At 48.9% G+C, this 14718-nt stretch overlaps 6 protein-coding genes across 11 annotated transcripts; 2 read left to right on the top strand and 4 right to left on the bottom strand.

Annotated features, from left to right (window-relative positions):
• The first annotated feature begins 74 nt into the window (after positions 1-74).
• Positions 75-3304, top strand: Hsepi (D-glucuronyl C5-epimerase). Its single transcript, XM_017085623.4, has 3 exons — positions 75-520; positions 581-1959; positions 2065-3304. The coding sequence occupies exons 1-3, from the start codon at positions 332-334 to the stop codon at positions 2429-2431; spliced, it is 1935 nt and encodes a 644-aa protein (XP_016941112.3). The 5' UTR covers positions 75-331; the 3' UTR covers positions 2432-3304.
• A 51-nt stretch (positions 3305-3355) lies between these two features.
• Positions 3356-4373, bottom strand: LOC108018157 (coenzyme Q-binding protein COQ10, mitochondrial). Of its 4 annotated transcripts, none has more exons than XM_017085625.4 (3): positions 4216-4373; positions 4005-4109; positions 3356-3936 (listed from the first exon to the last, which is right to left on the bottom strand). In XM_017085625.4, exons 1-3 carry the CDS (start codon positions 4278-4280, stop codon positions 3483-3485), a joined length of 624 nt encoding a protein of 207 aa, XP_016941114.2. In that variant the 5' UTR covers positions 4281-4373; the 3' UTR covers positions 3356-3482. The 4 variants fall into 4 exon arrangements, with proteins under 4 accessions (XP_016941114.2, XP_016941113.2, XP_070850919.1 ...); XM_017085624.4 differs by having other exon boundaries at positions 4005-4130; positions 4216-4364; XM_070994818.1 differs by having other exon boundaries at positions 4005-4130; positions 4208-4348.
• Positions 4374-4417: 44 nt separating this feature from the next.
• Positions 4418-5370, bottom strand: LOC108017888 (synaptic plasticity regulator PANTS). The gene is made up of 2 exons (XM_017085057.4): positions 5209-5370; positions 4418-5156 (listed from the first exon to the last, which is right to left on the bottom strand). Exons 1-2 carry the CDS (start codon positions 5278-5280, stop codon positions 4758-4760), a joined length of 471 nt encoding a protein of 156 aa, XP_016940546.2. The 5' UTR covers positions 5281-5370; the 3' UTR covers positions 4418-4757.
• Positions 5371-5377: 7 nt separating this feature from the next.
• Adf1 (Adh transcription factor 1) lies at positions 5378-9045 on the bottom strand. 3 transcript variants are annotated; one of them, XM_017085370.4, is made up of 4 exons: positions 8874-9044; positions 8549-8737; positions 6446-6739; positions 5378-6386 (listed from the first exon to the last, which is right to left on the bottom strand). In XM_017085370.4, coding segments are annotated over exons 1-4 (789 nt in total). In that variant the 5' UTR covers positions 8875-9044; the 3' UTR covers positions 5378-6081. The 3 variants fall into 3 exon arrangements, with proteins under 3 accessions (XP_016940859.1, XP_016940860.1, XP_036670038.3); XM_017085371.4 differs by having other exon boundaries at positions 8549-9045; XM_036814143.3 differs by lacking the exons at positions 8549-8737; positions 8874-9044 and adding an exon at positions 7093-7210.
• Positions 9046-9332: 287 nt separating this feature from the next.
• On the top strand, positions 9333-10643 carry Dpit47 (DNA polymerase interacting tpr containing protein of 47kD). Its single transcript, XM_017085368.4, has 2 exons — positions 9333-9986; positions 10045-10643. Exons 1-2 carry the CDS (start codon positions 9357-9359, stop codon positions 10603-10605), a joined length of 1191 nt encoding a protein of 396 aa, XP_016940857.3. The 5' UTR covers positions 9333-9356; the 3' UTR covers positions 10606-10643.
• Positions 10644-10931: 288 nt separating this feature from the next.
• Positions 10932-13950, bottom strand: sced (scrambled). The gene has a single exon (XM_017085367.4). The coding sequence runs from the start codon at positions 13779-13781 to the stop codon at positions 11331-11333; it is 2451 nt and encodes an 816-aa protein (XP_016940856.4). The 5' UTR covers positions 13782-13950; the 3' UTR covers positions 10932-11330.
• Between the last annotated feature and the right edge of the window lie 768 nt (positions 13951-14718).

Raw genomic sequence — 14718 nt, 5'->3', positions numbered from 1 at the left:
GTTGAAGCTATCGATATCGAAATCAGCCCAGCTATCGACGTGCATAGTCTGCCCTTTTGTCAGATGTCAAAACATTCGCTCATCTGTATTGAAATTGCTGTTTTTCCGCAGTGTTTGCGTAGTAAATTGTGGAAAATCGAGAAAAATCTAAATAAAATATGCTCGGGGAGCATTGGCAGCAGTTAAAGGATCGACATTGGATGGCCGAGGTCTAAAATCGAGGAGCTAAGGGGTCTGCAGGTGGATTTTTACCCATAGAGAGGCAGTGAAAGAGAGGGACGAATAGCTGTGGGTGCACCACTATCAATATTTGTCGCCATGCATCTGCCAGATGAACGCTGACTTATATTTAGAGCATGACTCACCTGAACCCTGCCGCAAGATCAGTACGAGACTGTTAGCCGGTCCGCCCACCAACCGGATGTCCAAATACTCCAGCAGCCAGAGAGATGTCTTCGCCTTGCACGCGCCTCCAGTAAGCAGGGAAAACAGGGATCCACGAACGTCCCAGGGGATTAAGGTAATGATCTCCATTCAAAACTGCTGTCAGTTAGCTAACCTAAGACCCACATATCCGTAGCAACGCGAGCCACTGGTCTTCTTCATCATGCGACTGAACCTGAAAGCCGTGTTGCTCATCCTCACCGTGGCCGTGGTGGTGATTACCCTCGGCGTTTACATGCGCTGCGCCGCCTTCACCTTCTCGCCAGACCTGATGCGCCCTCTGGACCGAACAGGCAGGCAGTCCACCAACGGAGGAGAGGCCACAGCACTGCAGGACATCGAGTGCTCCATAAACCAGGAGTACAGTGTCCACTGCAAGCGGGACGAGAACGCCAACGAGGTATACGTGCCGTTCTCCTTCCTGCGCAACTACTTCGACGTCAGTGGTGCCGTCTCGACCACCGGCAGCGAGGTGGCCAAGTTCAACTGGGTGCACAGTACGGCCAAAGTGAACCTGCCCAGGGGCAAATACGATGCCCGCGGCGTCTTTATGTACTTCGAGAACTACAACGTGGAGGTGCGCGACCGTGTGAAATGCATCAGCGCCTCCGAAGGCGTCCCGGTGAGCACGCAGTGGGAGAAGCGCGGGTACTTCTACCCCACGCAGATTGCCCAGTTCGCGTTGTCGCACTACAGCAAGAACATCACGGAACCGGCGCCCAGGGTGCATGTACTAGAGGACGGCGATGGAAACCAGATGGACTGGAGCACACCCAAGACGAGCAACATGACCCGCATCTGGCACCATAAGTTCAACACCAGCGTAGTCCAATTTGAGACGGCACCTGGCTATGAGGGCGCCATTAGCATCGCCCTCAATCAGACGCTGGACCTGCTCCTCAGTGTGGATCTCTTGCTGGTCACCAACAGCAGCAGCCTCATGGTCACCGTCCAGAACCGGGACACCCGGCACACTTACAATCTCCACTACATACCCGCCGACCTGCTGCTAAGCGTGCAGGACTCCAACATCTACTACGGGCTTGGCGGATCGGCCCTTAACAAGTGGCGCCACATCACTCGGGACCTGCACATCGACGTCCAGAAGGGAATAGTCCTAGGAGACAAACGCTCGCCGTTGAAGGTGCGCCGCTCTGATCTGGAGGTATTAGCTATTGGCTTCCTGGGCCTGGGCTTTTACGACAACATCACTCTGTCTACCAGTGACCATCTGGCTCACTTTTACGATGCAGCAGAGTGGTTTATCCACAACCAGGACCCCAAGACTGGTGGCTGGGCCAATCCTGTGCGTCGTAGCCTTAACGGCTTTGCTGAGTTGCGTCCGGGCTGGATCTCGGCCATGGGTCAGGGGCACGCTATCTCGGTACTGTCACGAGCCTACTGGCACTCTGGCGATGAACGCTATCTTCGGGCGGCCGCAGCCGGTCTGCAGCCTTACAGGGTATACTCGCGAGACGGCGGCGTTCTTGCGCAGTTCATGGACAAGTTTTACTGGTGAGAAGGGTGTTATTGCTTTTAAATTTATTTTAAAATTAAGGATAAACACTTTATAGAGATAGTTATATTTGGTCGTACAACTAATACTTTTTCCCTCTACAGGTACGAGGAGTATCCCACCACGCCGCCGTCCTATGTGCTGAACGGCTTTATCTATTCTCTACTGGGCCTCTACGATCTTAACAGTACTGCGCCAGTGAAAATTGCACGGGAGGCTGGGAAGCTATTCGCCCAGGGCATGTACTCGTTGAAGAAGATGCTGCTGCTTTACGACACTGGCTCCGGCACCAGCTATGACCTTCGCCACCTGAGCCTGGGCGTGGCACCCAACCTAGCGCGCTGGGACTACCATGCGACGCACGTGAACCAGCTGCTCCTGCTGGCCACCATAGATAGCGATCCACTGATTGCACAGACCGCGGAGCGCTGGAAGGGCTACATGTTTGGCCGGCGGGCCAAGCACAACTGAGAACTAAGGAAACTGGCGGCCTATCGCCGTCGAAAAAGTGATATTTTGTAGGGCTTACGTATTGTGCTTAACCATTCTAAATGGTTGCACTAGGTGCCGTGCCCTTCCCACACCCTCACACTCCTGACCCGGAAATAATTCCTCGTTTCTATTGTGTTGTTTCCGGCCTTATCTTTGTGCTAGAGTCCTAATTTATCTCGGGTAGCTAGGCGCCCAGTGTTAAGCTATTGTACCTTTACCTTCGATTGCGTTATCAGATGTTAGCCTCGTCTTTAAAGATTGGTTGATCCTCCTATTAATAGCTTAATTGTTTGCCGAGAGTAGATGCACGCGCACTCACTGGACAATATCTAGAATTGAACATTTAACACTTACTGTTTTAGTCAGTCTTTTTTACTGCGCAAACTAAGTAGAGTTCGTTACTACACTTCCCTGTATAAAGTAATATAGAGAGCTTAGCATAATAGTTGTAGAACGTATGTAGGTAGTATCCATTAGATACAAAAGTAGACTCTTGTATTTATCCTCCTGTGTCGAGGTAATAGTAGCGTTCCCACTCAAATACCTAACTGCCCCGACCCCGAATAACGATGCACGATAATATCAGTATGGTAAGCCTGTAATGTAATGTAATGTTTGTAGCGTATGCCACTTGAGAATGTTGTGTATTTCTCGCCACTTAAACGATGCCATTCCAACGTAATTTTATTTTAACTCCTAAGTTTTCAACATAACCGAGAAGCTGTCAATTAAGCAGGTAATATCTTCAATGGCCCACTACTAATCCCAAAACGAGACTGTTAACGAAAATGATTGATTTTGAGTATTGAGTTAAGTGAACCAAATTAAAGTACTTAGTTTATGTTCTTTGTACTCGTGTATTGTTTCATTTGGTGTCTGGTCGGTAGAGGTACCTTTTGGCTGTCCGTTTATACACAAATCGATAGACAATTTATTTACAATTTGGTTAATTGTTCTAACAAAGAGGTATGTCAACGCAATGTACACAAGTTCTACTTAAATCACTAAAAAAGACTACCACTCCCCCTGGTCAAGATCGCTGCGAGGTGAGCACGTGCGAGCGGATCGAGGGTGGGCCGCTCCGACGACGCACCTCCTCGATGAACGCGTTCTCCATCTGGTCGCAGATAAGGTCGAAGAATAGGTTGGCCACGTTACTGTGCAGCAGTGACTTGAACTCGAAGGAGACCTTGAAGTCCAGCACGCACGAGTTGGGTATGTCCTTGAGTCCCGGACTAAATCGCCACTCGTTCAGCAGGTAGTTGAACAGGCGTCCATCGTGGCACTCTGACTTCACCAAGCTGGGCGGCACCAGGGTGACCTGCGAGGTGTATGACTCGCTGAGCGGCGGGAAGCCCACAATAAGGTCCGCCTTGAAGCCTCCTTTCTCCTGGCTGTGGACGTGGGAGCGCTTCACATACGGCACAAACTTGTGGTAGTTGCTGACGTCGGAGACCACGCTGTACATGTCCTGCATGGAGTACCTGTGCGTGTCCATATGGATATGGATTGTAAATACTCAGCGGATGATTTCATCATGCGCAGTACTCACCCCACAAGCTCCTTTTTGGTGTACCAGCGGTGCTTGTTGCGGAAATCATTGAAGGTGATGTAGGACCTGTGGATGCTGTTGGAGTAACTGCGCTGGTGGCCTCCACTGCAACAGGAGAAGATCAATCTGAGTGGCACGGACAATTTTGCTATCAAAATAGTACGGGTCTGGCGTCTGCCTCGGGTTATGTAATTTGCATTTACCTGCTGACCTTGTTTGAATAAGCGGCCGTAGGATTCTGACGTCCAGGGCTTTCAGTGTGCTGCCCTTTAGCATTTTAGGCAAAGCTGGAGCGTTGGGATGCGGATGCGAAAAAAGATAGATATCCGTATTCGAGGTGTCGCCCAACAGTGATGCCAGTTCAGCTACTTTAAGGCTTGTTTATTTTGCAGGAATAATGAAAACAAGGTACCTTTTTAATTACAATATACAATTTATTTAAAACTAAAATGACATAAACTAAAAATCATGTTAACGGTGGCCTTTTGTGTTTGCGATGTTGTATTCAAATCTTTTTGTTATATTTTATGAATTATCCTAGCAACATTTGCTTGATTTAGCTAGTTTTAACACAAATTGCTTAGCTAGAGGTAGCAGCACTGTCCAAAACACAAAGGGACTAAGACAGCTGATTGAAGTGCTGCCAGACCATTATGAACTTGGTCTTATAGTTGTTTGAAACCATTGCCAAGGCCCTGGAATTCATGAATGACAGTTAAACTACATCATTTTTTCTTAACTACGATTATATTTTCACATGATCGCACACAGTGACCGATCCTCTCCCTGGGGCGCAGCCTGGCCAGAGAGCTCCTTCTGCTTCAGCTCCAGATAGGTGTTCTCGTTGCGTTTCTCCATCCAGTCGGGCAGTGGAGCGGCCCAATCCTGCGGTGGCTGCTTCCGCTTTTCCCAGGTGTCGTTGGCGAAATGGGCACGCAATCGGATGCGTCGGCGCTCCTCCTCGCTTTTGATCACCGCCTTTCCGGCGGCAACATCGTTGCCATTGGACTCCTGATACCTCTCGCAGTTCCGGTAGTCAGTTAGCCACTGGGAACAGTCTGTGTCCTTGCCATAGATGAAGTACTGGTGGAAGCGGGCCTTGAAGCTCGTACAGTCGTCGTACTCCTCTTTGTACAGGTGACAGGGGCGAATCTGAAAGGACGATTCCTGAATTCCGTGTCCAATCATGCAGCCAAATACTTACTGCCCACGTGTCGTCTAGTGTGTCCTTTGAATTGCTTGATTTTGAGTCAGCATTTTCCGTTTTCGTGGCCATTTCAATTACATAAAATTGTTCCTTAGCTCTATCAGCTGTTTCTGTTTATACCGCTGGTTGGCAGCGTTGCCACATCACTCAGATTGAAACAAGTCGGTTACTTTTCAAATGTTTCTTTTAATACCAAATAATTGCACAATTAATCATTGAAAATGGTTTTGCAACTTGCGTTGCCGGCAACTATTTCGATTTTATCCGTGTAAAGTGTGTAATATGCGCTCACTATGAAAAAAGGTGTTTAATGATTCCTTTTGACATCCTTAATTAAAGCCTTTCAAAGTATCTTTCAAGCGTTTTCAGCATATTACAACAGAACTTATAAAATTAAAATAACTTTTACGTGTGTACTTAATTACAGAGCTAAGACCCGATGGCAAGTTACAACTAAATCGTAGTCAAAAATTTACAATACGCTGAAGTGTTTCCACGGTCGTTTAACAAACTACTCATAATTCTAGGATCGCTATTTTTCAATCGTATTTATCTTTTGTACAGAGCTGAGAACTGGGCGCGAATTGAATCACCGATTATGGGGCCAACTAAGCATATAAATATATATGTTTGTCTACGTTTGGGCTCGGGGAAGTATAATTACGCGTTATGGGTATACGCAGTGGGGAGTTACGTCTAATGTTATTCTGTAGTTTGACTTTAAGATCTATGAACTAAAGAAAATGACCGCACAGGACCGCAGGCCTGTGTGGATGTGGGTGGCCGTCGGTCCGTTCTCGTTTGATCTCAGGGCAGAACGCTCTCCAGTTGGAGCAGCTGCAGCAGCTGCCGGTGACAGCCGCCCGACAGTTAGTACTTGTTGTGCTGTGCCAACAACTGCATGTCCGTCAGATACTTAATGATGTGCACCTTGGCCTCGGCCTTTTGTCGCACGCCCAGCGTGTTGAGCATGTCCGTGACAACCATGCCGAACGACTGGTCCTCGGCGCTGACCGCCTGGGAGACGTTGTTCTGGAAAATCTTGATAGTGTTGAGCATATTGTCGCTGTGCTCCTCCTCGCTGCGCTCCCGCTTGAGCGGCGGCTCGTAGAAGTATGGCTTTTGGTCCTTGCCCACGGCAGTCGCCAGCTGTGCGTCACTAGTGACGGTGATTTCTGTAAGGGATTAGAGAATTTAGTGGTGTTCTCAGATGGCCAGGGGAAAAACGACGTACCATGCGGATGGGTTAGGGCCTGAGCCGAGGTTGTGGCGCTGCCGTTGAAGGGCTGTGCGAATATGTCCACGACGGTCTGTTGCTGTGCCTGTTGCTGCTGCGAAGGATCGGCCACCTGGCTGGCGTTTTGACTGCCATTGGCGCACTTGCCGAGCAGCGACTCTCGGTACTGCCGGATGGAGTCAACCAGGAATTGCATCTGCTTGAAGTAACGCCAGCGTGATTCCTGGCACAGTTTCATTTCGCGCGCGAACTTGTCGCGCAGGCTCTTCCAGCGTTTGGTACATTTTTGTTCTGCAATGAAATAGATAAAATGAACAACTTAATTTCAACGGCTTTGGTTAACACGTTTAAAAATAAACGTTGCTTACTATTGGACTATACAAAGTTGAGAGCAGTGCTCTTAAAAAAAGTTTCTCTCAGTCTAAAAGCGATCTCTATGATATCGGGCTGCAACTACGTATACCAAAAATTAAAAAAGAGAAAAGTATTATTGGAAATAATTTCAAGTTCTAGTACTCCTATATATTTTTGTACTTGTACTGAATCATCGTTGCCTTGAAAATTACTCATATACAAAATCGTTCTCCCATTTCAAAGCTTGTAATCTCCTTAGTTCTTTTTATCGACGCCCTGTTGCTTCACACCTGCGATTTCCGTTGTTATTGCAGGAGCAACTTGAGACTTCTGGACTACTATCAGAACTGAACCAGAACTATTGTACCATCTAACCCACCCCTGAGAGCGCATCTGCTAGAAGCATCAAATCGCAAACCAAAACAAACCGCTGGCAGAGGCAGCGGCGGTGGCAGAAGGAAGGCAGCAGTTTCCCAGCGCCAGCAGAGACGTTGACGTGACGGTGACGTCGTCGCCGACTGGTTATTGCCGACTTCGACCGCCGCTCCTCCTCCTCCTCCTCCGCTGCCCGCGGCCTCTGCCCGGAGACGGAAACCTGTAGCATTGCTGCGGGGTCGACTTGGCTGCAACTCCAGCTTTCGAGCCACCTTCTTGCATAATCGAAAGCCGAAAAGGTGCCACGATATAGGCGAAAATTTAGGGTTCGATCAAAGGCCGTCGAGGGGGTGGAGTGAACGGTACATTTTGTTGGTATACTCATAAAAACGAAACGAAAGCTGCCTGTTTGGTATCCGGTATCTACAGTGCGGCCCTAAAGTATTAACGCAGGTGGAATATGTAACTTTCTTTTTTAACAGGAAGGTGAAATTGTATACTTAATTATTTTAAAGTATATATCGTATTTTAAAATGTTGTGATGAACACTTTTTGCCAGAATTCTCAAATAAAACCCATTTTTTATGAAATTCTATTTTTTTAATTAAACAAAATCTGCTGTGCAAATACTTTTGCCCGGCACTGTATGCATGAGTACATACGAGCGTGTGTGAGCGAGTCAGCTGTCGACCGAGACCGAGGCAGCGCAGTGTACGAAAATAAACGCTGGCGCAAGCAGAATGGCAGCTGTGCGAGCGAGACAACTACTGCGACGCGACGGCAAAGTACAGCAACTTCAAAAATATCGACTGAGCACACTGCCACAGAGGTTTTTACACCGACAGAGCAGCCAGGGGCGGAATTCGAGCGCCCAAACGGGGCCATAATTATAAAATTTATCTTGAAATGAAGCAAAAATCATGAGCCTAGTTTAGAATTTGGTGTGCGTGACTGCAAACAAAGCAGATCGAGAGTATTAAATTTTGATTTTGAATCATTTCTTGTAGAAAACTATTCCCCGAACAGCCCTTTTTAAATTTGATAACCTTAAGCAATTGTAATGTATAGGAAAGCACTTAAATAATGTAAATCAAGCTGCTTTAACATTTGACTGTTTTTGCGACCCACCCTCCACCTGCAGATGCGCCCCTGGTATTTCACAACCATCAGCCAGCTACTGCGTCGCGTCGCCGTTCACTTTTGCGTCGTTTTCTGTCGTCGTCGACTGACTTGTCTCGCCTCTCTTCTCTGCCCCGTCCCCGTCACGCTCCGACCCTCAGAGAATTAATCAATTGGCTGGTTGGGGCACGGACTGGAGACAGAAAGCAGAAAACCCGTAGCAAAAGCCAAAACCAGCCGAATTTCACTTACCAGGCACACCGAGAGTTTCGGCTATTTGTTTCCAGGTCTGGGCCTTGCGCACAAAGTGCTTGTAATTGTAGTGCGACCTGTCGTATATCACTGGGTTCAGCTTCACAGCCTCGATGAGATTGAGATCAAACTGCTGCTCGAGATTGGCATCCAGCTTGTCCATCTCGATGGCCGCCGTGAGGGTATGCACTGGGGGGTGGTGGACGAGACGGGAGGGAAACAAGCGTTAATTTAGCAAGAAACGAAACGGGATTGTGTGGATATGTGGATCCCGATCCCAGTCTAAGTCCCAGCACTCGGGCTTTCGCTGCCCGACGACACTCACTTTGTTTCTTTCGTTTGCTAATTGTCGTTAAGTATTTGGCGCGAACGCACGCTCTGTTTGTTTTTATTTTGATTGGTTTCTTCTGCGAGGAAGGAACGTCGACGTTTTAATTTTATTTCTCAGTCGCGTCTCTGCCAACTTGTGTCTCAGCTCAGTCGCGTCTCTGCCAATGGAGGGTCTGTGCGCGGGCCTTGTTCAACACTGGTTAGCTTATCGATAGACATCGATGACTCTATGGGGGTGGCAGAACTCACGAACAGTATTTTTACGGCATACGGTCACCCTCGGACAGTTAAAAACTGATATTTTAATATTTCCCACTATACTGCTATATCCTTTATATCCTTCTTGTATCCGTGCAAAATAAAAACTTAAAATAGAATACCTAAAAATTCAAAAAATGTGTTCGACTTATTCCCAAAAGCCAACTGGTATATTCTAACGGTCCGTCTGCGGTCACACTCTTTCTAATTGGACCAACCAATGGAGGAACTGGCCGCGCAACGGAATTGGACGGATGAGGAGCGTCTGGAGCTGGCGGCGAAGTTGGACGCCGAACTGGACGCCTTCATTGATGGCCTGGAGAAGAAGCGCTATGAGGAGGGCTGGCCGGAGGACCGGTGGCAGGAGGAGATGGACAAGCATCCGTTCTTCATGAAGCGTGCTCCGCAGCCAGGCGACGACGTGCACCCGATGTTCGAGGGTCTGCAGAAGCTCAAGTACGATCCGGAGGAGAACACGCGCGACGAACTGGCGCTCAACTACAAGGAGGACGGCAACTTCTACATGAAGCATAAGAAGTTCCGCATGGCAATCTACAGCTTCACCGAGGGCATCAAGTCCAAGTCGGAGAATCCCGACGTCCTGGCCGTGCTCTACAACAATCGCTCGGCCGCCCACTACTTCATCAAGAACTACAGATCCTCGCTGAGCGACGCACAGAGAGCCCTGTTCTACAAGCCGGACTACACCAAGGCACGATGGAGGTCAGCACAGTGCGCCTACGAGCTGGAGAGGTTCGACGTGTGCACCCAGATGTGCGAGGAGCTGCTCGAGGTGGACGTAGACCACAAGGAGGCTAACGCGCTGCTGCACAAGAACAAGATGAAGAAGGTGAGATTAGGTTATCCAGCTGAATGTGAATCCACCTAACCCCTTCGAATTTCCGCAGCTTGAGATAGAGCGCAACCAGCGCAAGGAGGCTGCCGAGGCCAAGCGTCGTCTCACCCGCTTTCACAGGTTGCGCGATGCCATTGAGCAGCGGGCCATAAAGTTCGACGATCAAAAGGTGGGAAAGAAGGCCACGCTGAGCGAAGAGCTTCTCCGCCCCAAGTTCCTGCCACTAGAGGACCACCCAGTCCACCTGGACGAGGACGGCAGCACGCTGGTCTGGCCCGCCGCGTTCTCCTATCCGGAGTTTCTGTTCAGCGACTTCCAGCAGCAGCTGCCGGAGACAGCTACAATGCGGGATTGCCTGACGACGCTGTTCAACGAACCACTGCCCTGCGATAAGACGCAGAGCTACCGACTGGGCAACGTGCACGTGTACTACGAGAACCGCAAGGTGGGTTGCGTCCACAAGGTGTCTGAAGAGAAGCAGCTCGCCGAGATCATCGCTGAGAAGGGATTCTTCGTTTCCGGCGGGGCCCTGCTCTTCTATGTGGTGCCCAAAGACTCGCGGGTGGAGCAGGAGTTTATACACGAACAGCGACGACCCATGGTTTATAGTTGAGGCAGTAAGGAAATAAAGATCGTTTTTTAAAAAATGTAGTGCTTTTAGTTGGTTGTAAAGTTTATTTCTTTTGCGGCATTATTTATTTGTAAGCTTACGTTTTAGTCACGGTACAATTGAGCTTTGGTTATGCTATGTTTAAGCACTTAATCGTTGGATTACTTATTTTTGATATGTTATGCGAAGCCAAAAAAGCGTAGTTCTAAGCTTACGCCGTCCCGAAATATCAGTAACGGCGCCAGCTCGATTTCGTTTATAATATAATTGTATAAAATTAAAACTTGTTTAGCTAAATTTAGTTTCTTTTTAACAACGAGGCGCCTAAATAAGTCAACAATATGGTTTTCCTTTAATTCGTATAAAAGCGTTTTGTAAATTTCCATAATTGAGCATATTCATATGTATAAATCTTAGACATCCATCGTTAGTTCACAACAGTAATACTAGTGGGCTCCTCAAGTGGAGCCGGATATGATTCGTTTAAATACCTTTGACAAAGCAAAATTAACCTATAAGGCTTAAGACTAAGTGCATCGTGGGAAAAGCGTATTACATACTCGGATAACATAATAATAAGCTGATGACATCAACTTGTCCAACTAACACAAGAGTGTTGGGCAGATCACATTCACAAGAACCTACAACATAAAAAGCGAAATTCATAAAAGCAGTGTGTTTCCACAGCGAAGTGTTAGACATTGATACGGAAATCGGAGAGATCCTCGCTACTGCTGCGGCGACGGCGGATTTCTTTGCAGGACATTGTTGAGCCTCATCTTCAGCGGCGAAAAGTCAATTTTCTTGAAGCGTGGCAACGAGGCAAACTTCTTCATGGCGCCTCCCGCGGGCTGCAGCTCGTTGGTTGTGGCCACGGACTGCATCATGGGCTCCGGTGGGGTTTCTACTGTCCTGGGCTTACTCGGCGAATGACCGATTTTGGCCAGCGTGGCGTACTTCTGCAGAAGGCGAGTGGCCTGCTCCGCCGTCTGAAAGACATCCTCGCACTTCTTCTCCATCTTAGGCTGGGCAGCCACCGTCGCTTTTGCCTGTTCAGAATCGTCGGCCACTTGTCCGTCGTCGAACTTGAAGTCGATGTTCTTCAGCATGGTGAGGTGCAGGAGCTCATCATCCACGCCTTCATTATTATTATTGTTGTTGTTTTGGTGGGTGTTGTTACTATTTGTGCTATTTGGGCGTTTCACTGGATGGGTGACGGCATAAACGCTCTCTGAGATTTTGTGGGCGGCAGTCTTCTTGTTTGAGATTTTAGTCTTGGCTGATGATGATGATGATGAAATGGTGGATGCCTCCGCCTTGTGGCGCTGTTCAATGATCTGTTGGGGCGATGAAATGTAGAGGTTCTCCTTTCGTTCGCGTCGCAACTTGGTACTGACCAAGTTCCTGAGACTGGGTCCATGGTCGGAGGGACTGCGTCGCTTTGACTTAAGCGTGTCACAGCTGTTGGGATAGTAGGAGGGTATCTTTTCGTCCACACTGATTATCGACTTCCTCGGTGTCTGGTAGTAGTTCTCCTCCTCCGGCTTCTGCTGGATTGTATTCTGTTTGGGCGTTCCCTTCTGCGGCAAAGCTGGCGCCAGGGGAGATTCGGTGGGAGTGCTGGTGCTTAGTCCAAGGCCAAGCGGCTGTGCCTCCAGCTCTTGTGCGGCCTTGACCGCCAACAGGTTCTCGTACAGATGCTCCGCAAATCCAGCTGCAGCCGCTCCGACAGTACTGTTCAAGGAGCTACCGTGCATGGCCTCGTAAATGGCACTTTCGTCGGGCATTTGCGTCTTGGTGGGCTGATCCTCCGTGTTGCAGCTGCTGGTGGAGGAGCAGTAGGAGCCCGTGGAATAACCGGACGAGGTGGAGACCGTACTGCCGGCTGGCTGCGGTGGCAGCTCTTTCACCGTTGCCTTTAAAATGGGCGCCATCACGCAGTATCCCGTGAGATCTTCCTCCACGATCTTGTTTTTATTTAGTAGACTGCTCTGTGGAACAGCTCCGAGCGATCCGATCAGATTGATGGTGGAAGTGTTGCAAGCGGAAAAGTTGAAATTGTACGGCAGTTGCTGGGATACGTTAAGGCTCTCCAGGGAGTCCGCCGTGCTCAGTTTGCTGGTGATCTGTGCCATAATCTGATTCCGCGAGATCGGTTCAATGGCCGACTCATCCAGACTGATGTTAAGTTCCAGGCTCGATTCGTGGTTCTGTTCTCCGAAATATTCGCCGAAGGTGTCAAGGAAATTCAGCTTGGAGAGGTCTGGACTCGAAAAGCTGTTGCGTTGGGACTTACTTAACTGCGATGTGCGCCTAACCGGGAGCACTGGCTCCGGGGTGGGAGCGTTCTCGTAGAGCGGCAGTACCTCCTCCTGGTTGGGCTCATGCACCAGCTCGCTGGTGCTGCCGGAACGCTTTTGGCGCTGTCCACCAAACAGGCTGTCCAGCATGTTCTTGTACTTCTTCTTCTTGGCCAGCTCCGACTCGGGATTGGTGCTGGAGCGCGGAATCTCGCACAGCTGGGCGCACTCAAAGGTGTTGATGCGCTGGCGGTGTGGATGTGCGGGCAGCGGAGGCGGCGACGGCGTCATCATAACCGATGGCTTCATTTCCTCATAAATGCCCGATGCGATGGAGACGCGGGAGATGCGGCTGCCGTCAAAGATCTCCTCGTAGATCTGCGAAACGCGCGGCGAGAGAGCGCTTGCGTCCAGGGTCTCAGGCAGATTGGGCAGTGGGCCAAGGGCGCCGGGTCCCCTGCTCAGGCGGCGCTGCTCTAGAAAGACCTGTCGGTACAGCTCCAGGTTCTTGATCGACTTCCGCATCCACTTCATGTGGCGCCGGCAGGAGGTCTCTGTCTCCAGGGCAAAGTATATGAAGCAATCGCGTCGGTTCTGCGTCCAGAAGAGCCCATAGGAGTGCTGCTTGGTGCGCGATGTGGCCAGGCTGAGGCTGACGCCCGGAACGTTCACAGAGACACTAATGGGCTTGGCGGGATGGAACTCCTGACCCTCCGTCTCCTGGGCCTGGAAGGTGAGCCGCAGGAAGCAGGGCACACACTTGATGGCCTCGATTTTCACCTGGCAGCGGGTCCACGTCTTGTAGCGGAGCGCCACTGGGCGCTTGTCGTGTGTATCCAGCTTGACGTCCATGCTCATGGAGATCTCGTTGTGGTCCATCTTGCGGCGACTGGTCCTCGGTGGCGCGGGCGGGGGTGCGGTGGATGTGTTGCGAGTGGAAAATAAAAAAATTTAACGATTTCTTTCCGCTACTTCGGGATTTACATGTTTTCTGCGACTGGGTGGAGCTCTTATCGGCTATTCTCTTATCGCCCGTTTATCCTTCGTGTCCTCGTGACGTGACCGGGGTTGCCACCTGGCGGAAGTATCACAGTAATCGCGATTCTCGTAGAACTAGATATGGTCGATTTCGCTGATTGATTTTCAAATTCTTAACGGTTGTTAGAGTGAACTACTTATACTTAAATAAAAGTACTTTAATGTTCTGGATAAACTCCATTAAAGCCCCGACAACTAACGAATAAGTACTTCCTCTTCTGCGACAACAGCTTGTCTAAATGAGTGTTTATAAGGGGTTACTTGATTTTCGAGGCATATGTATATTCTTCTGTTGTGTCGAATCGACCCTAGATTATCTTCCCAACAACCTCGAATTAAGCTACATAGGCAAATGTAATTGTGAGGCGAACAATTTGTTACATTACTTTACTGACATTCAACACATGTATTTTGTTTAAATTTTGGATGAATTTTTATACCCTTGCAGAGGGTATTATGGGGACGTTTTCCGACCCCATAAAGTATATATATTCTTGATCAGCATGACTAGACGAGTCGATCTAGCCATGTCCGTCTGTCCGTCCGTTTCTGCGCCAACTAGTCTTTCAGTTTTAAAGCTATCGGGCTGAAACTTTCCCAAGAGTCTTATTTCTTGTGCAGGTAGTATTTAAGTCGGATCCAGCCGGATCTGACAACTATATCTTATAGCTCCCAGAGGAATAATCGGAAAAAAAAATTTTAAAAAATTATTTCTTTGGTGATTTTATACATATAAACTCCTACGCTTGGAAATTATATTTTTTAATTAGTTCTGAAT

Source organism: Drosophila suzukii, chromosome 2R (genome assembly GCF_043229965.1).
Source record: "Drosophila suzukii chromosome 2R, CBGP_Dsuzu_IsoJpt1.0, whole genome shotgun sequence".
NCBI classification, from domain to species: Eukaryota; Metazoa; Arthropoda; class Insecta; order Diptera; family Drosophilidae; genus Drosophila; species Drosophila suzukii.
The sequence above is the reverse complement of the archived record's forward strand: the minus strand, read 5'-3'. Positions and strand labels throughout refer to the sequence as shown.

Coding starts and splice junctions, on each gene's coding strand:
- Hsepi (XM_017085623.4), top strand. CDS start 332: ATGAACGCTGACTTATATTTAGAGCATGACTCACCTGAACCCTGCCGC. Junction 521..580: donor GAACGTCCCAGGGGATTAAG/GTAATGATCTCC, acceptor ACATATCCGTAG/CAACGCGAGCCACTGGTCTT. Junction 1,960..2,064: donor TTCATGGACAAGTTTTACTG/GTGAGAAGGGTG, acceptor TTCCCTCTACAG/GTACGAGGAGTATCCCACCA.
- LOC108018157 (XM_017085624.4), bottom strand. CDS start 4,280: ATGCTAAAGGGCAGCACACTGAAAGCCCTGGACGTCAGAATCCTACGG. Junction 4,131..4,215: donor CGGCCGCTTATTCAAACAAG/GTCAGCAGGTAA, acceptor CGTGCCACTCAG/ATTGATCTTCTCCTGTTGCA. Junction 3,937..4,004: donor ACCAAAAAGGAGCTTGTGGG/GTGAGTACTGCG, acceptor GGACACGCACAG/GTACTCCATGCAGGACATGT.
- LOC108017888 (XM_017085057.4), bottom strand. CDS start 5,280: ATGGCCACGAAAACGGAAAATGCTGACTCAAAATCAAGCAATTCAAAG. Junction 5,157..5,208: donor CACTAGACGACACGTGGGCA/GTAAGTATTTGG, acceptor TCGTCCTTTCAG/ATTCGCCCCTGTCACCTGTA.
- Adf1 (XM_017085370.4), bottom strand. Junction 6,740..8,548: donor CGAAACTCTCGGTGTGCCTG/GTAAGTGAAATT, acceptor ATTTCATTGCAG/AACAAAAATGTACCAAACGC. Junction 6,387..6,445: donor GGCCCTAACCCATCCGCATG/GTACGTCGTTTT, acceptor AATCCCTTACAG/AAATCACCGTCACTAGTGAC.
- Dpit47 (XM_017085368.4), top strand. CDS start 9,357: ATGGAGGAACTGGCCGCGCAACGGAATTGGACGGATGAGGAGCGTCTG. Junction 9,987..10,044: donor ACAAGAACAAGATGAAGAAG/GTGAGATTAGGT, acceptor GAATTTCCGCAG/CTTGAGATAGAGCGCAACCA.
- sced (XM_017085367.4), bottom strand. CDS start 13,781: ATGGACCACAACGAGATCTCCATGAGCATGGACGTCAAGCTGGATACA.